Below are 20,393 nucleotides of genomic sequence, written 5' to 3' on the forward strand. Positions count from 1 at the left end.
ATTATTTGTCAATCATTTAACCCAGGGGTCAGCAACCTTTTTCAGCCATGGGCTGGTCCACCGTCCCTCAGACCATGTGGTGGGCCAGACTATATTTTGGAGAGAAAAAATGAACGAATTCCTATGCCCCACAAATAACCCAGAGGTACATCTTAAAATAAAGCACACATTCTACTCATGTAGAAACACGCTGATTCCCGGACCACCTGCAGGCCGGATTGAGAAGGTGATTGGGCTGCATCCGGCCCCCGGACCTTAGGTTGCCTACCCCTGATTTAACCCAAACACTATTGCATTGTGCTGGAAAGAGCATCTCCTTAACCACAACCTCCCCCGCAGCTGCTGATGTCCTCTCACAAATTCCACGAAAACAAATTAGAGATGAGCTGGCAGTATCTCCAAATCTGGGAGAGTTGTGTGCAGCTATTAACCAAATGAAAAACACCGACAACTGGGAGACACTGGCCTGCGAGCGCTCCAATTGGAGAACAGGCTTTACCAAAGGTGTCATGGACTTTGAAGATGCTCAAACTCAGGACGAAAGGGAGAAACGTGCTAAGACAGGCATGTCCAAAGTCCATTTCGGGGGCCTAACTTCAATCCTACGAAAGGTCAGCAACTTTGGTCGGCCCCCACGGCCCTTCACTTCATCAAATCTGGCCCTCTTTGAAAAAAGTTTGGACATCACTGTGCTAAGAGGAAGGCATGTTTGGGAAACCCTCGCCTTGGGACGCGGGTGGCGCTATGGGTTAAACCACAGAGCCTAGGACTTGCTGATCAGAAGGTCGGTGGTTTGAATCCCCGCAACGTGGTGAGCTCCCGTCACTCAGTCCCTGCTCCTGCCAACCTAGCAGTTCGAAAGCACGTCAAAGTGCAAGAAGATAAATAGGTACCGCTCCAGCAGGAAGGTAAACGGCGCTTCCGTGCACTGCTCTGGTTCACCAGAAGCAGCTTAGTCATGCTGGTCACATGACCCAGAAGCTGTATGCCGGCTCCCTTGGCCAATAAAGCAAGATGAGCGCCGCAACCCCAGAGTCGGTCACGACTGGACCTAATGGTCAGGGGTCCCTTTACTTTACCTTTTACCACCTTGATCAACTCCTGCCTGGAAACCTATGTCCCCACTATGGAAGGGTGTGTGGATCCAGAACTGGCTTCCACAGTCACTTACAGACTCACTGTTAAGAATGTGTTCATGGAAGACAATCTTACTCAGCTATGAGTGTTTGCTGAAGAAGAGACTTTGACTGGCAGGAGGTCTCCTGAAGCCTTTCTCATTCATGAGATATTGGAGATTGGAGATTTGAACCTGGAACCTCCACATGTGAATCGTGTGTTGTATAAGATAGATGCAGTGGTCATGTAAGCCGTTTGCATGAACAAAGTTCCATGTTTAATAATAATACCCCATTCATCTGGCTGGGTTTCCCCAGCCACTCTGCATGGCTCCCCAGTCCCTGGCATCCCCTCTTCAGAAAGGATTGAGTGGTAATGGGAAAGACCTTTTGCTGCCAGCGACCCTGGAAAGCTTCTGTCAGAGCAGACAACACTAGGGTTAAATCGACATCTTCCTAATTTACCTGTAATCGCAACACCAATCCTATTAATATACTGACTAGAACTGTTTACCCAGGTCCGAATGTGAAACAGATGGCGGGTCTCCCTAGAACAATAGTCATTTGACACATTATAAACAATGCAGGTCTTATGTAGGTCAAACTTAAGGAGGCAGACTCCTCTCCACCTCCTCTTAGCGCACACAGAGGGGGGCAGGGTCTGAAATCTGACGGGCTGCCTCCTCATCCCCCTTGCAACCCCTCGGAAGAATCTCGCTTCTGGAAGTGACCTTGGCAAGGGCTTAGAGCAGACCTGTGAGGCTGATAAAAAGGTTTGAGGAGACCATTCCTAATAATAGCAGGGTAAAGGCTGAAGGAGGGATGCGGGTGGAGCTGTGGGTTACACCACAGAGCTGGTTGGCAGTCGGCGGTTCGATTCCCCATGACGGGGTGAGCTCCTGTTGCTCGGTCCCTGCTTCTGCCAACCTAGCAGTTCGAAAGCACATCAAAGTGCAAGTAGATAAATAGGTACCGCTCCGGCAGGAAGGTAAACGGTGTTTCCCTCTTGGAGGGTTTAATGTAGAAGATGGATAGGCCTCTGATATGGTCATCTTGGCCCAGAACGAACACTGAATAATAATAATAATAATAATAATAATAATAATAATAATAATTTATTTTTTGTACCCCGTCCATCTGGCTGGGTTTCCCCAGCCTCTCTGGGTGACTTCCAACAAAGATTAAAAATACATTAAAATGTCACACATTAATTCGATTGTAGGTCAGCAACTAGAGACCCCTGGGCCCAAACTAGCCTAATGTGATGTGCTACAGGACCTCCTAGTTGCCAGAGTTATCTTTCCTCTCCAATTCCTGAGACTAGGTAGAGAAGGAAAAGGTTGGACCTCTCCCTCCCTCTTGGTTTTTTAAAAAAATGACATTTATACTACCCTTTCTCCAAAGGAGCCCCAGGCGGTAAACATGTCAATACTAAAACAATACAGTGAAAATTTCTAAAAACAGTTAAAAGTTGCCTTTCAAAAAACAGTTAAAAGCAATCAGTTGTTCTTAAATTAATAATTTCAGAGTTGCCTGAGACTTATCTGTCGCTACTAGTTTTGCTATTGCACTGTGACGGTCACTCGGTGTTAACAGAAAACTCCTCAAACGTATTTATTTTATGTTCATTATTTATTGACTTTATTTTTATACTATTGTTCCTCTCAAATGGGAGCCCAGGGTGGAATGAAATCATGTCTTTCCACCTGAACACCCATCTGTTTTACTGCTGGAACTCATTGTAGCTTTTCAGCATGTATATATCATACAGCATACAGTGGGGCCTATTCAGCACTGTCAGATCAATGGAGGGTTTCCAGCTAATGCCTCTGTGACATTGTTTCCTATATACACTGCTATTTTTCTAGAAAAAGAGGTGCCGGAACTCACCATGAACTCTGCCCTTGTTCTCTTAGAATGGCAATAGCGCCCACCTGAGAGGTGCCAGAACTGAGTTCCTGTGAGTTCCGGCTGACAAAAAGCCCTGCCCATATTTTTTGTTGTTGTTTAGTAATTTAGTCATGTCTGACTCTTCGTGACCCCATGGACCAGAGCACACCAGGCACTCCTGTCTTCCACTGCCTCCCACAGTTTGGTCAAACGCATGTTGGTAGCTTCAAGAACACTGTCCAACCATCTCATCCTCTGTCGTCCCCTTCTCCTTGTGCCCTCAATCTTTCCCAACATCAGGGTCTTTTCCAGGGAGTCTTCTCTTCTCATGAGGTGGCCAAAGTATTGGAGCCTCAGCTTCAGGATCTGTCCTTCCAGTGAGCACTCAGGGCTGATTTCCTTAAGAATGGGTAGGTTTGATCTTCTTGCAGTCCATGGGACTCTCAAGAGTCTCCTCCAGCACCATAATTCAAAAGCATCAATTCTTCGGCCATCAGTCTTCTTTATGGTCCAGCTCTCTAATTTCGTGACTGCTGTCACCATCTGCAGTGATCATGGAGCCCAAGAAAGTAAAATCTCTCACTGCCTCCATTTCTTCCCCTTCTATTTGCCAGGAGGTGATGGGCCCAGTGGCCATGATCTTCGTTTTTTTGATGTTGAGCTTCAGACCATATTTTCCGCTCTCCTCTTTCACCCTCATTAAGAGGTTCTTTAATTCCTCCTCACTTTCTGCCATCAAAGTTGTGTCATCTGCATATGGGAATTGTCTTATATTCATATCAGCTCCTCTGTTGCAGCAGAAATTATAATAAAACAAAACAAGAGCATGGCAGCACCTTAAGGACTAATAAAGCAGAGCCAATTGAATGTGTTATATTTTAATATCTGCTACATCAGGACTTTTAAATCCCATTTCAATTAGTTGTAGCCAGCAGAGATGACCCTGGTTTCACACATATGCTTACAAAATATTTCTTTGATCTTGCGGTGTTTTTCTAAATGCCCAGGCGAGCAGTTCTCTAGCGGATAATGGCTGATTAGATTAGCCAGAAGTCTCACCTATTTGGATATCCTGGAGAGTCCACATTTTTAAAGAAAATGTGGTTTTTTTGTCATTTACCCACCTTTGCATTTTAATTAAAAACTCTGCAAGAGGTGAACCTCAAAGATCTGTACCGGATTGGTCAGAAACTGAAACATGTCTCAAAGTGAAACAATGGACCTCTCAGATTGGCTGGACACCGTGGGAATCAGATTGTATCTTCCCTCTCTGTCTGGGATTCTGCCTTTTTTTGTTTAGAATATTTAACTGCATGTAACAAAATACTAGGGGCATGGGTGGTGCTGTGGGTTAAACCACAGAGCCTAGGACTTGCCGATCAGAAGGTTGGCGGTTTGAATCCCCGCAACAGGGTGAGCTCCCCTTGCTCGGCCCCTGCTCCTGCCAACCTAGCAGTTCAAAAGCACATCAAGGTGCAGGTAGATAAATAGGTACCGCTCCAGCAGGAAGATAAACGGCGTTTCTGTGCACTGCTCTGGTTCGCCAGAGCTTAGTCCTGCTGGCCACATGACCCGGAAGCTGTACGCAGGCTCCCTCGGCCAATAAAGCGAAATGAGCGCCACAACCCCAGAGTCGGCCACGACTGTACCTAATGGCCAGGGGTCCCTTTACCTTTTTAACAAAATACTTAAATGTAAATCAACAACATCAGCCCGTCAGCCCGCAAGACGGGTTTCCTTTTATCCTCTTCTGCAAACTGGTTGAGCGGTTTTCTTGGAGCTGTCCATTCAGCACCAGCTATTCTCCCCATCACCAGCAAATTCTTACCTTAATTCTCATACCCAGTTTTTCATTCCCAAGAGCCAGCCGCTCCAGGAAGGTGCTGGAAGAACCTGAGTTCAAGTCTCAGTTTGGAGGAGGTGGGTATCTCAGTTCCTTCATCTTAGGGAAGCAAGAATAATTATGGGGGATAATCTCTGTATGATCAGAGCAAGGAATTAATAGGCCAAATAATCAGTCTGCTAAGGAGAGGTTGTCACATAACCTATTCATCTTGAGATAAGCACACAAGTTATTTTCGACCTCTGAATTATTTACCTTATATTCATAAGGCACAATAGAGAGAGAAGTAGGTTAAATACAAGAGAAGGTGGGAGTGTTGTGTTGTGTCTTGTCAAGATGGATTCCAAAACCCATGTGAGAAAGCATTTGGGTATGCCAAATCCATCAAGTTGGATGTTACAGAAAGCATGGGGAAAGTTGAAGAGGGAAGAGGGGGAGAAACACTCCAAAGCAACAAAATCGTGCAATGACATTAAAACACTGTTAATTAAAATATACACTGAAACAAACCATTAAAAAGCACAAACATTAAAGCAGTGGAACAAAGACAGTGACAACTATAGAATCATAGAGCTGGAAAGTACCTCAAGGGTCTTCTAGTCCAAACACCCCTGCAATGCAGGAATCTTTTGCCCGACGTGGGGCTCAAACCCGTGACCTTAAGATTAAGGCTCTCATGCTCTACCAGCTGAGTTATTCAGATATACCCTAGTGTTGTCCAGAATTGCTAGGGACTCATTGCGAGGTTGTGGGCAAGGCATTATCTCTCAGCCTCAGTTCCTCAGTCTGGAAAATGGGAATACCTTGGCCTAGTCACTGGACCATGATGAAGAAAGATATATGACCCCCAGCAAGATCAGCCCATTAAGTCCAGCATCCTAGTTCTCACAGTGACCAACCACGTGCCAGTGGGAAGCCCACAACAAGGACAAGAGGACAATAACGTTCTCCTTCTGTTAGGCCACAGAAATGGGGATCCCACGGCATATGGCCATCGCGACCTGTAGTCATGGATGGACTCATCCTCCAGGAATTGGCCCAATCTGCTTTTAAAAAGCCATCTAAGCAAGTGGCCCTCAAGTACATTTGCAAAATGGAGATGAAAATGCTAATGGGCAATAATTGTAGTGATCCTTTAAACAGCCCCTCCAGATCTTTCATGAGAGATTTCATCTGGGGGTGGAGTGGAGTGAGTAGAATTATGGGGACAGAAGGTGGCTACGAGCAGGATTAAACACATTCGCTGCCTGGGTGTAAATAACAGGATAAATACAATCTATGAGCACCTTCCCTACAGAAAGTGCACAGCAGCAACATTAATTTGGAAATTAGGGAGGCTTAGGGTTGGTCCATCCACAATGTATCTCTATAGAACTGTTATAGCTTAAAAACCAGCACCTGAATGGGTGAACTGGCCCCACTGGGGATTCTGTTATTGGAGTGATTAATGGTCTATCTGTGATATTATATGTAGGAATAAATGAAAAGTCAGACCAATGGCTTATCCAGTTTAGAACCTTGTTTAACAATGGCAGACTGGATGAAAGTTACTTATTTTCCTTTTGTTTAAAAGCATTTGTATACTGCTTAATGTTTAAAACTAAGCGATGCACGACACAGAAGCAAAACAATGTCATGGAAACAAGAACACAACATAAAAATAGTAAAATGGTTGTGCCAAGGCATATAAAACGAGAACTCAGGTACTTAATGAACGCTCAAACTTTCACCTGGGCAAAAAGGTCTATTTTCCACGAGTGATCTGAAACAACTGGTAGGCTGCTGTTTCACATAGCAGTGAAAAGGGCATCCCATAATCCAAGGGAAATAGTGTGAAATGCCAACTTTTGGGTCACTGCCCCATGGTATTCTGTAAGGTGCGGTACCACAAGTGCCTTTGGCCAGGTGATCGTCAACCTGTTCAGACCCAGAACCCACTTTTAACCCAAACATGCCTCTGGGGACCCCTTTTCTTAACCCCAGTGTGCCAACCTGAATAAAATCAAATAAAATAGGGGAGGCAGCTAAGCCTTGCCTTGCATAGTCAATCACAAGAGGCAGCACACATGCACCATTTGAATGGCAATGCCCATCAACTTTGCCCCCCCCCCAATAAATATTTTGTTGGGGGGAGCCAAGGGACCTCAGCCCCCAGGAGTTGGCTCCTATCCTTTCACCCTAGATTTGCATGCTGGCAGTGCTCCTGCTGCGCCCCACCTTAGATCTGGCCGCAACCCCCCAGTGGGCCTGTCAGTGACCTTCCAGGTCCACCCAGGGGTGGGCAGCCTTCTAGGCAACATGATTTGATCCCTTGATGTTTCAGCCACCAGGAGATGAACAGGCATCTCTAAAAGCCCAAACCAAGGAGATGATTGCTTAGGATCCAGGTGGTGTGTGGGTTTACCTGTGAGCTCAAGGCAGACCCTCCAAGTGTCCCTATTTTCAAGGGACAGTCACAGATTTACAGAAGCCATCCCAGTTTCTGATTTGATCCCGGAATGTCCCACTTTTCCTTAGGATGTCCCTATTTTCATCGGAGAAATGTTGGAGGTTATGGAGTTATGTGACCCCTGAGCCAAGACATCTGAAGGCACATACAGTGGTACCTCAGGTTAAAAACTTAATTCATTCTGGAGGTCCGTTCTTAACCTGAAACTGTTCTTAACCTGAGCTAATGGGGCCTCCAGCTGCTGCTGCACCGCTGCAGCACGATTTCTGTTCTCATCCTGAAGCAAAGTTCTTAACCCGAGGTACTATTTCTGGGTTAGCCGAGTCTGTAACCTGAAGCGTCTGTAACCCAAGGTGCCACTGTACAGGGAAGTTAAAAAAAAAAGTTTAATGTTTTATTATGTTTTTATATGTGTTGGAAGGCGCCTAAAATGGCTTGGGCAACCCAGTCAGATTGGTGGGGGTATAGATAGTATGATGATGATGATGATGATGATGATGATGATGATGATGGAACAGGAGGCTCCTCTTTTCATCGGAGAAACGTTGGAGGGCATGTCAGCGCGAAGACTCTGCAACCTTTCCCTGCGCTTTCGTCTCCTTGCACCCTCACCCCTTTCCCATCTCTTTCCCCTCCATCCCGCCCCTTTATTCCTTCCCCTTCCCTGCTGCCCTCAGGAGGCAGGCGAGCCTCGCGTCGTCAGATCGCATCCCGGGCTCCTGGGAATACACAGGAGCCGAGCCAAGCGAGAGCATCTGGGCGGGGATTTCAGGAAAAGCAGCGCAGTGAGCGCGCCTTGCTCCGGATGACTTCCAGCCAAGCTGCTGCTGCTGCTGCTTCCGGGTTCCAGTTACTCCCCGCCTCCTCCCCCTCCCCCTATCTCCCTGGGACCATCCCAATCCCAGTTTGGCGAATTCACAGGTCCCTTTGAAAAAAACCAAAACCGAGGAGCCTCACAGAAAAAAATCCAGCACCGCAAAGTAGTTGCAACCTGTCTGTGTTTCTCCCTCCTTCTCTCCTCCGGCTTCGCCTCCTGATGATGCTTTGATTTTTTTTTGAGGCAAACATCGCAAGGACCAGAAGATAAAGCATCGGGAGAACGACCGGCGGGAGACTAACAGAGAAGGGAATGGCAGGCAAAGGAAAATGGCCCTGGCAGCCGGGCGTGGGATTTGTAGGAGACCTTTAGGCGTTTGCTGAGGATGCCTCCGCGCGCCAGGTAAGCCACGCTCGCCCTTCCTTGGTGGGTTTTATCCATTTCAATTTCCCCTCGCCCCACCCGGACTTTGAGAGAGTCCTTAACAGCGAAAGTGGGGGGGGGGGGGCTAAGAATTGGAAGCAGTGCTGTTTACAGGGGGGAAATCACGAATGAGTGATAATGCAGGCCCTTGAATTCAGCGGCTCACTTTCTCTTGACGCTCATCTTTCTATCATTCCTCCTTCCTCCTTTTTCCTTGCCTTGGATCTGGGCTGCTGCTGCTGCTGCTGCTGCTGCTGCTGCTGCTGCATTGTCGCTCGCTGGAGATTTCCCATGACCATCAACATCACCATTATTATCTCACTTGCCCTTTTGGCCCTGCGAAATATCTCTTCCCCCCTTTTTTCTTCCTTTCTGCTCTCACTGGGAAAGGCTGGCTGGCTGCAGGATTTCCCGCACGTCGGATCAGAATGGGAAACACAAGGAAATTTGCCTTCCTTCGTTCCCGGCCTCTTATTATTGTGGCGGCCCAGGGACAGGGACATGTTTTCGTTTTCTTTTTTACATATTTGGGAGTCCCCATGCATAGCCCTGCAGGTTTGGACATTCAAACCAGTATTTTATCATCATTTCTGCAGTATAGAGAATATTTGGAAATTCTCCTTTCATCGACCTCATTAGTATAATCCTAAAACTATGCCCATACCTGAGATGTGGACAGTATTTCGAATTGCCTTCCTAATTTGTGTTTTTCCCCTTTCCTTTCTTTCTCTTTCCTGTTATTCTTTACGCTAGTCTATAGGCGGGCCTTTGACTGTGTCTCATGGTGTGTGCGTGATTTATTATTATTATTTACAGTGCAATTCTAAGCATGTTGGCTCAAAAACAAGCCTTGTTCTGTTTACTCCCTAGTAAGTGTGCTGAGGGTTCCACTGCCATTTATTCAAGCCCCTTTCCTGGCCTTCAACACTAGCCATTCCACACTGTGTTTTTAAAATCCAATTTGTGGGTGGATTTCCTCTCCCCCTTTTCCTTCGTTCTGTTGCCTTTCTTCAACCCTGGAAGAGATTCTGAGCAGCTAATCGCCCCCCCCCCCCCGCATGTCACTGTGAATTCAGAGGGTTAGGAAGACATGGTGCATTGGCTACAATGTTTGGCTTAGGTGTAGGGAAAGCAGGTTTGGGTCCCCGCTGGGTGGCCTTGTCAATATCTCCCTCTTTCCCTCTCTTAGCTTAATCTACCATCCAGGGTTGTTGTGAGGCTGAACTGTTGCTGTGAGCTACGTGGAAGGGTGGAACAGAGAAATGCAACACAAAAATGAGGCTCTTACTTTTGGATAGCACATCGCTTTTCCTTATTTGCAAGAAAAGGGTCGGGTTGTTTAATGCTGCTGTGTGCTGAGTTAGAAGAGGGCTGACAGCTCAGATCTAGGCCTTGGGTGTGATCCTGGCCCAGTTACCGTTTTTCACTTGTCTTGAGTGCTATTGCATGAATCAAGAACCTTCGGCCTATGCATCAATTCCCCCTTCTTCTCATCCTCCATTCTCCATCTCTGCAGACCTACTCTTTTCTGAATCCCTTCTTCCCCCTCCTCTTTTGTTTTCATGCACACAGGCGTTTCCACAAGCTCTTCCATCCCTCTCCGCTTTTTCCTCCCCATTTCCCCCTCCTGAATCTCCCTCTGTCAGGCGCCTGGGAAGGAAGTGAATAATAATCAGAAGCTCTGCACCTCTAAAGGGAAAACTGACCCTGCAAATGTGCTAACGTGAGCTTTTGCGAGCACATCTGGAAGCAGCTGTGCCCTGTACAAGATGCCTCTTGGGACAAAAGGCAATTTCTGGGGGATACTGCATGTGCAGCTCTTTGCATATTTCCCATAAAAGGTCTCCCTCCACATGTTCCAACTACATGCAATTTTAGCAGTGTTTCTCTTTGGAAACAACAGGCTGCTTCATTTGTTTTCTGGACTGGGACGGGTATGAAGTTCATATGCACCAAAAGAATGGGCATTTTGATAAAAACCTGCAGTGGTTATTTACTTGTTTATATCCTTCATGGCTTAGGGACGCAGGTGGCGCTGTGGGTTAAACCACTGAGCCTAGGACTTGCCGATCAGAAGGTCGGCGGTTTGACTCCGCGCGACGGGGTGAGCTCCCATTGCTTGGTGCCAACCTAGCAGTTTGAAAGCACGTCAAAGTGCAAGTAGGTAAATAGGTACCGTCAGTGGTGTAGCGTGGGGGTTGCAGGGGGCCGGCTGCACCGGGCGCAACATCTGGGGGTTAGGGGGCACAAATCCACGGGTTAGGGGGCACAAATCCATGGGTTAGGGGGTGCAAATTACTTGCCTTGCCCCGGGTGCTGACAACCCACGCTACGCCACTGGGTACCGTTCCGGCGGGAAGGTAAATGGCGTTTCCATGCGCTGCTCTGGTTAGCCAGAAGCGGCTTAGTCATGCTGGCCACATGACCCAGAAGCTGTACACCGGCTCCCTCAGACAATAAAGGGAGATGAGCTCCGCAACCCCAGAGCCGGCCACGACTTGACCTAATGGTCAGGAGTCCCTTTACCTTTACCTATCCTTCATGGCTTAGAAAGAATACGTCAGATAAGCTAGCTTGGCCTTTATAATGTCAGGCAGATCTAAAATACACCCCCTTTTTTGCAAAAGTGCAGCTGGGACATGATGGATGAGAACAAAAATGCAGCTTGGGACATGGGAGGTGTTGCGCATGTGTCAGAGCTGCCTCTAGGTCCCAGCTCACAGAGGACCAATGCTAGGCTGTAGTTATGTACAAAAGTCTTTATTGAGGTTCAGTTTCCATTTCAAAGCCGTAGCGCGCAGCTCTACGTCTTAAAGCCTAGACCGGCGAAGTACCGTCTGAGTCTCCTCCCCTATGACACCAGTTTAAGATCCTAGCTCTGCTCCACCTTTTACGCTGCTCTCTCCTCCTCTGGGTCCTCCTGCCCGCTGGGGCATTGCCCTTTCTGGACTCTTCCGACGCTGAGTCGCTTAGCTCCTCCCCCTCCCTCCGGCGGGCTTTAGGACCCGGTTCCCAATCCTCACTCTCTGCTGTCCCGCGCTCCTGTACATTTGAACTTGCCTCTCGTGCCAACCCAGTGACCTTCCTCCTGACCGTTACACTGCTTCTGTCACTGCTTCCCTCTTCCGGGATACTGGCCGGATCTGACCTCTCCTCCGTTGTCTGACTCCCTGATGGAGGTGTGGTCAGCCCTGCCTTATCTTCTCTCCCTGGTGGGGAATGCACTGGCCCCGATCCTTGGGACTCTTCCCCCCCACTCTGCTCTGGTGGGGAAGCTGGTCCTGATTTCCAACTACTGCTCTGGGAGTCTCTGCTCCCCCCTTGCTCCTGGGGCGTTCCCCTTGGGAACCCCCTACCCCTGGCCACTGGCGCCCCCTTCTGTGAATCTTCCGATTTGCTGGAGAGGCTCGTGGAATCCCTCGGTCCACTGTCCTCTTCTCCTACGCTCCCCTCGGATTCCTCCCCCTCGCTCTCCATCTCCTCTCCTCCCTGTGCCTCTGCTCCTGAACCCCTGACAGCATGCTACAACTTTTTGCTATCCAGGCCATCAGAAATCAGACAATGATATATTGCTCTGTGGTTGAAGGCCATAGTAGAGCATCTTGGTTTGCACGCAGAAGGTCCCAGGTTTAATCGCCAGCTTCTCCATGTAGGCCTGGGGGTGTCCTCTGCCTGAAACCTAAGATAGGCAATGCAAGAACCTTCTGAGCTAGGTTCTATGGTTCTAGGTGTACTATGTGACTCAGTATAAAGCAGATTCCTGTGTAGTTAAACAAATCTTTTCTCCTACCCCACCCAAAGTTACTGGTAGGTCAAAGTTGCTGGTAGACAGGCCTAAGCAATAGTTCACTGTGAGTTCAGAAATAATAATAATAATAATTTATTTATACCCCACCCATCTGGCTGGGTTTCCACAGCCACTCTGGGCAACTCCCAACAGAATATTAAAAACACAATAAAACATCAAACATTAAGAACTTACCTAAACAAGGCTCTCTTCGGATGTTTTCTAAAAGTCAGATAGTTGTTTATTTCCTTGACATCTGGTGGGAGGGTGTTCCACAGGGCGGGCACCACTACCGAGAAGGTCCTCTGCCTGGTTCCCTGTAACCTCACTTCTCACAGTGAGGGAACCGCCAGAAGGCCCTCAGAGCTGGACCTCAGTGTCCGGGCTGAACGATGGGGATGGAGGTATACAGGTATACAGGGTTGAGGCCATTTAGGGCTTTAAAGGTCTGCAACAATACTTTGAATTGTGCTCGGAAATGTACTGGGAGCCAATGTAGGTCTGTCAGGACCAGTGTTATGTGGTCTTGCCGGCCACTCCCAGCCTCCAGTCTAGCTGCCGCATTCTGGATTAGTTGTCGTTTCCGGGTCACCTTCAAAGGTAGCCCCATGTAGAGCGCATTGCAGTAGTCCAAGTGGGAGATAACCAGAGCATGCACCACTCTGGCGAGACAGTCTGTGGGCAGGTAGGGTCTCAGCGTGCATACTAGATGGAGCTAGTAGGCGGCTGCCCTGGACACAGAATTGTATTTTCACCATTTCTTTGGTTTCCCCCCGTCAGCCCTAGGAAATGGACGCAACTTTTGCGTCAAGGCAGAGGGTGGGATTAGATGAGGAGGTCTGAATTATTTTCTCCCCTGCCCCAACCCAAGGCTGGTGGATACCAGAGATGTTGACTAGGCAGGCAGCCAGCTGTTCACTATTGGTCAGGCCCTGTTGAGTGATGGCGTGTTGTGGTGCAAGACTTGAGCACACAGAGTATGTTCTCCAGGGACGGCAGCAGCAAAAGCAATCAAATCTATTAAGGTGCCTTATTCAGATCCATTTGGCCAATAAGTGTGAATCCCTGCTTCCCTCCCTTCCTGTCCCGCCCCAGCAGCTGAAAAGCAGAAGTAGCACACAGGGGCAGAAGGCAGAAGGCAGAAGGCAGGCTGTCTCACAAGGCACTACAGTGGTACCTTGGTTCTCAAACACCCTGGTACTCAAACAGCTTAGAACTGAATCACTGCAAACCCGGAAGTAACTGTTCCGGTTTGCGAACTTTTTTTCGGAAGCCGAACGTGCTCCATTCTGACTGCCACACTTCTGTTTAGAGTGTTATGCTGAGGTCTGTCTGTTTTTGCTATTTATTTTGTGTTTTTGAGGCTTTTTTTTGTTTTGTTTTTGTGACCATGTGGGACCCAGTTCAGCTCCTGATTGATTGATATTGTGTATGTGACTGCAGTACATTGTTTATTGCTTTCATTTTGTGGATCAATGGTCTCCTTAGAGAGTAAAATTCATGTGAAATTGCTATTTTAGGGCATGTTTTTAAAAGTCTGGAATGGATTGTTCAGTTTTGCATTGCTTTCTATGGGAAAGTGCGCCTTGTTTTTGGAATGCTTTGGTTTTGGAACGGACTTCTGGAACGGATTAAGTTTGAGAACCAAGGTACCACTGTATCCCAATTGAAGAAGACATTCCAGTTGGGAAGGGCATGGGAAAGGGTTGGATAGGAGGTGTGACTTATAGGGACTCCCATGTGCCAGACAGGGAGGTCTAGAGATTCCTCATGCCAGTTGTAAAGACTGACAACTGTTTTTCTTTTCTCTCTCCCTCCCTCCATCTCTCTCTTCCTTCACAGATTTACTTCATTATGTCTTCCTCCAAACTCCAAGATGCGGATGAAGTTTTCGGTAAGCTCCTTATTCTTCCCCGGCCTCTCCCGATCCCTGCACCACCCAGGGGCTGCGCCTAAAAAGAAGTATTTGTAAACCTCCTAGGACCCTCACCACAGGTGGCATGTTGGTGGGAGGGTGGAGGTTTTTTTGGGGGGGTCTTTTTATATTGCAAACTGCCCTTTGACCTTCGGATGAAGGGCGGGATAGACGTTTAAACAATAACAACAAAAATAACGTGGCAAGGGAAACATTCTGCATGTGCTCAGAGACACTCTCACATTCATAAGGCCCCCATAAAAAGGTAAAAGGACCCCTGACTGTTAGGTCCAGTCTCGGATGACTCTGGGGTTGTGGCGCTTATCTCTCTTTATTGGCTGAGGGAGCCGGCATACAGCTTCCGGGTCATGCCACTTCTGGCAAACCAGAGCAGCGCACGGAAATGCCATTTACCTTCCCGCCGGAGTGGTACCTATTTATCTACTTGCACTTTGATGTGCTTTCAAACTGCTTGGTTGGCAGGAGCAGGAACTGAGCAACGGGAGCTCATCCCGTCGCGGGGATTCAAACCTTCTAATCGGCAAGCCATAGGCTCTGTGGTTTAACCCACAGCGCCACCTGTGTCCCTTTCATAAGGCCCCCATAGAGATGGCAAATTGGAGACACACAATTCCCATGAATTGTTCTCGCATTGGCAGCACGTATTCTATTACACTGTGGTTCAAAAGCCTGTGTGCAGTGACTCCTTGCAGGGACTGAGGCAGTTTCCCAAGCAAACACACAGAGCACAATGTTCATCCAGGGCCCTAGATTTTAAATCGCAGGCCCTGCCCTGAGCGCAGTGTGATTAACTCTAAACACAGCTACAAACCAAGCTATTGGGGGGTAAGGATGGAGCAAAATGACCCAAAACAAAATGCCAACGCTCAGCCACACTCATTGTTGGATGAAGAATTTGATGCTGCTGGCATGGTGCCCATTGCTGCCTGCTGGGCATTTTCCATTTCTGTGCTTTTGAGCTTACAAACCTGGCATCTGGGGGAGGAGGCAGAGAGGCAGGGCTTGGGGTCACCATCCTAGCTTCTCATCTGCGTCTTGAATCTGGGGGGGGGGGGGAATGTCACTTTCTGCACGTTCTAGCATGACCCAGAAGAATTTATTCCTTGTGCGATGCCCCTTTCTTCCTTTTCAAATACTCATATCCTGACCTTTTGGCATGTTAAGACACAGCTGGAACATAAATGGGGTTGCAAGCTCCTCCCAGCACCTCTAACCATTGGCCATGCTGGCTGGAGCTGATGGGACTGCGCTTGGGGGTCTGCAGTTCCCCAGCTCTTCTTTATGAACTCAGGCAAGAGAAAATCCTTCTCATTACCTGCTACCTGATCTTTTTAAGTGGAGATGCTGTGAGATTGAAGTTGGGGCCTTCTGCAGTCAAAGCATGCGCTCTATGGCTTCGCCATCCTGAACACGTGCTAGATATGAGTTGGGGGAAATAGCAGTGCCATATTATTTCAGTACATCTATACAGTGGTACTTCGGGTTACAGATGCTTCAGGTTACAGACTCCGCTAACCCAGAAATAGTACCTCGGGTTAAGAACTTTACCTCAGGATGAGAACAGAAATCACGTGGCGGCAGTGGGAGGCCCCATTAGCTAAGGTTAAGAACAGTTTCAGGTTAAGAACTGACCTCCAGAACGAATTAAGTTCTTAACCTGAGGTACCACTGTATATACCTTAAGTCCCCCATCACCATTAGAAGCTCACGGTGGCATGCCTGCTTCCCGCCACCCATTTTATTTTCGCAACAATCCTGTGAGGTGGGTTATAGGCCGAGAGAAAACAGCTGGCTCAAGGTCACTCAGTGAGCTTCACAGTGAGGTGGGGATTTGAACCCGTGTCTTCCCAGTGCTCATCCTTCCCAGCACTTTAACCACTATACCACATCCCCACTAGCTTTAGATAGAAAGAGGAGTGGAACCTTAAAATGATTTCCCCCCTTTATTTTCAACGAAACATTAAATGAATGTAGATAAATGAAACTTTAACCAAGTGGGAGAGGGATAAAAGGTAAAGAGACCCCTGACCATTAGGTGCTGTCATGACCGACTCTGGGGTTGCAGCGCTTTATTGGCCAAGGGAGCCGGCGTACAGCTTCCGGGTCATGTGGCCAGCATGAATAAGCCGCTTTTGGTGAACCAGAGCAGCGCACAGAAACGCCGTTTACCTTCCTGCCGGAGCAGTACCTATTTATCTACTTGCACTTTGACATGCTTTTGAACTGCTAGGTGGGCAGGAGCAGGGACCGAGCAAGGGGAGCTCACCCCGTCACGCAGAGGGGGATAGTCGTCTGCATTTTTCTGGCACTTAAAAAAATGGTTAGTTGAGACTTCCCTCTTAAAACTGTTCAATGGGCAATTAAAGAACTAAAACAAAATGAATAAAACTCTTTAAAGAGTCACAAAGCAGTGCAAACATTGTAGGGGAAAAGGGTAGCCTTACTCATTCTGAATCACAGCGGTTCATTTGGAAACTCACTGTGCAAAAACTTTCTGGGTGGCATGATTTAGAAGGAACGGAAAGAGGATGGAGGTTAGGCTCTCAGCACCTACAACCAAAACATGGCTATAATATGCTAATATTAGTTAAGAAATTGTAGTTAAGAATCCAGGCATTAACTTATACCTGAGCATGCCTGTTTCCTCCTCCCTCACCAATCCAATTACCTTTTGTGCCATGGTTTTTCAGATTGTAATCTCGAGGGCAGTCTTTCTCTCTCTTTTTAAAAAAATCACCCTGTAAGCCGTTCTGGAAGGAAACCTTTTTTGGCTGCAGTGCAGGCTAAAAATTACTTAAATAAAATATGAATGTGTCACCTCCCTCCATGACGTCAAACACCGATAAAAACTCATTGGCACTTACCTTTCCATGCTGTATGTTTCATTCTTGCATGTTAATTTTACTTCTGTGCCACCTTGGAAAGTTTTATATCCTGAAAGCTATGGTTGGATGGAAATGAGTGCTGGAGAGGGCTGACTCACCCAGTCACTCCGATTGTACAGTGATGCTTTTCTTCCCACCTGAACAATCGTGGCAATGCTCATGGTAAACAATTCAGAATATCCGGTTGCAATGAGGGCAAGCTGAATCCAGGCAGTGCAAAAAGCTACATTTGCTCCACATTCTTCTATTCCTCATCCTATTATTCATCCAGAGCCAGATTTTCCCCAGCTTTTTCAAATCTATGCCCAATTTAGATTTCTGCATATGCACGCATGCGTATTTCATGTAAGGGGCTGCATTACGAGTGCATCTCCGAGCATGTGCAGAAAACTCTCTTTTTACCTATAGGTAAAAAAAGGTAAAGGACCCCTGGACGGTTAAGTCCAGTCAAAGGTGACTATGGGGTTGTAGCGCTCATCTCGCTTTCAGGCCACGGGAGCCAGCGTTTGTCCACAGACAGCTTTCCAGGTCATGTGGCCAGCATGACTAAACCGCTTCTGGTGCAACAGAACACTGTGACGGAAACCAGAGCGCATGGAAATGCTGTTTACCTTCCCGCCACAGTGGTACCTATTTATCTACTTGCATTGGCGTGCTTTCGAACTGCTAGGTTGGCAGGAGCTGGGACCGAGCAATGGGAGTTCACCCTGTTGTGCAGATTCAAACCACCAACCTTCTGATTGGCAATCCCAAGAAGCTCAGCGGTTTAGACCACAGCGCCACCCGCACCGCTACAACCAGCCTCAACGCAGCTGGGATATGGGGAGCAGGTGCCCTATGGCTGAGAGCATCCATGCAACCCGAGCCCTTTCTAAAACTAAGCAGTATTGTGTTTTGTCTTGTATGTGCAAGCACATGTTCTCTGCCACCTCTCCAACTTTGCTTGCTGATGTTTCATGCCTCCCGATACCGTTGTTCCTCATTTCCCACTCCCGGCATCCCTGTGTAGTCAATTAAGCGGTGACTGACTTTTTGCTCCCGGGAGACACCTCGCCGCACACATGGCTACACGCACAGCGACACACACACTCACAGAAACAAGCAAGCCCCTCGCGCTTCCTGCCTCGAGATGCCTAGCGGATCTGATTAATTCATGAGGCTGTTCTGTATGCAGGGAAGGCGCTGTTGGGAGATGGCGCAAACATGCGTTGGAAATGGCAAGGGAGATAGGACTACCGTACCGTTGGTGTGCGGGCATAATTGGAGCATTTGAGGGACCAGGCAAGCATGTGTGGGTGTCTGTTTGTGTGAAAGAGAGAGGTATGTACGGATAAATGGTTTAGTCTCAGAACTGAAATCTGCGCACGGCGGGGTCGAAGTCCGCGGTCAAACTGACTGCAAACGTGGGGAACTGTAATCTGACAGCTACGTTTGTTTGCTTTAAAAGCCACTTCAGAAGGACATGATTGCAAAAGTGGCGCACAGGGAAGGTGCTTAACCTTTCTTCAGCGGCCATTTCGCCCTACTAAATCACACACACACACACACACACCTATAGCGTTCCTCCCTGAAAGATGCTGAATGTATATTTGCAAGGGGGGTGGGGAGGAAGAAAGAGAGCAAAACAGTGTTTGTGTTCAGCAGCAACAAAAGTAAAAATATGTGTGAGAAGTACAGAGGTGTACATATGTGTCAATGTACAGCTCTCATGTACTACTGTGTCTGAAGGGGGAAAAAATGAATGAAAAAGAAATATGACTCTCTGTGTGTGGCTTGGACTGCAACTCCATACACACCGAGCTGGGAATTAGCCCCATTGAACTCGACAGAACTTACTTATGAGTAGAAATAAGATATCTGTATTAAGAGCGGGTAAATGCTTCTTTGAGAACGGAGTGTGTTTGTGTCACATCTGGTATTTGACTGCTTGATACTCATATTTGACAGTCGATTTGCACTAGATACTAAATAATAATAATAATAATAATAATAATAATAATAATAATAATGCAATAAAACACCAGATAGTAAAAGCTTCCTGAAACAGGACTGCCTTCAGATGTCTTCTGAAAGTCAGATAGTTGTTTATTTCTTGACATCTGATGGGAGGGCATTCCACAGGGCTGGCGCCACTACCGAGAAGGCCCTCTGCCTGGTTCCCTGTAGCTTTACTTCTCGCAATGAGGGAACCGCCAGAAGGCCCTCGGTGCTGGACCTCAGTGTCCAGGCTGAACGATGGGGGTGGAAACACTTCTTCAGGTATACTGGGCTGAGGCCGTTTAGGGCTTTAAAGGTCAGCACCAACACTTAAATTGTATTTGGAAATGCACTGGGAGCCAATGTAGGTCTTTCAGGACCGATGTTATATAGTCTCATCGGCCGCTCCCAATGACCAGTCTAGCTGCTGCATTCTGGATTAGTTGTAGTTTCCTCCACCGCTAGCTTTCACATGAATGAAAGGTGGCATAGATTTGCATAAAATTTGCATATGTAGATCTATAGGAATAGAAGAAAATTTAGAAAGAATTATTATAATTTAAACTGAAATACAGTGCACTTTATTACTTAGTTGGGACATTTGTAATCCTCGGCACGTTTGGGAAGGCTCACAATAAAAAATAAATCAGAAGGAGTGGAGTCTAAAACACCGACTGTAAAAAAATGATAAGAAAACTTTTTGTAAAAAAAACCCCACAAGACATTCTGTCAGCCCAGTGCTTCAGACCCAAGACATTTTGCTGCTTGAGGCAGAACACAAATGGTGCCCTTACCTAAGGGCTAGTTCTTTTGCCACCTGAGGCGGAAAAATCCTATAGGAAGAGGAGTAATAACAGCGGCAATAACAGCAGCAACTTGCTGCCCTTTCCATTCAGTTGCTGCCGTTTCTAAAACACATGCAGGGTGCCATTTTGAAAAGGGGTCCTGACAGCCAAACTATGTTGCTTCAGCCGTGTTTCTTGTTCACGCTGCCTTCCTCGTTCGTGTGTAAAATGAGGGGTGGACGGAGCATAGTTTTTAAATCAAAATTGGAAGAGCTTAGATTTCCTCACTTCAACGGGGTCCCCCAGCCCTGCGGCAGGGGCAAGTTAAACAAGTCTCCACATGTAAACCCTCCAACATTTCTCCGATAAAAATAAATAAATAAATAATAATAATTTTATTTATACCCCGCCCTCCCCGGCCAGAGCCGGACTCAGAGTGGCTAACACCAGTAAAATTACAATAAAAACATAATAGGAAGGGGCGGA

The 20,393-nt window shown here is 47.4% G+C and overlaps 2 protein-coding genes across 3 annotated transcripts in view; one reads left to right on the top strand and one right to left on the bottom strand.

Moving 5' to 3' along the window:
- The first annotated feature begins 7,852 nt into the window (after positions 1-7,852).
- The window catches only part of SAMD14 (sterile alpha motif domain containing 14), a 30,046-nt gene continuing 17,505 nt past the window's right edge, over positions 7,853-20,393 (top strand). For both annotated transcript variants that reach the window (XM_079949830.1, XM_079949831.1), the window contains exons 1-2: positions 7,853-8,516; positions 14,167-14,218. In XM_079949830.1, coding sequence (XP_079805956.1) covers positions 14,179-14,218 — 40 coding nt within the window. In that variant the 5' untranslated portion in view covers positions 7,853-8,516; positions 14,167-14,178. The remainder of the gene's footprint in view (positions 8,517-14,166; positions 14,219-20,393) is intronic.
- ITGA3 (integrin subunit alpha 3) overlaps positions 17,555-20,393 on the bottom strand; it is a 138,504-nt gene continuing 135,665 nt past the window's right edge. Inside the window, exon 26 of the transcript XR_013832408.1 lies at positions 17,555-17,878. The gene's annotated coding sequence lies outside the window, so the exon portion shown is untranslated. The remainder of the gene's footprint in view (positions 17,879-20,393) is intronic.

This window comes from Podarcis cretensis (genome assembly GCF_951804945.1).
Source record: "Podarcis cretensis genome assembly, chromosome: 13".
NCBI lineage: Eukaryota > Metazoa > Chordata > Lepidosauria > Squamata > Lacertidae > Podarcis > Podarcis cretensis.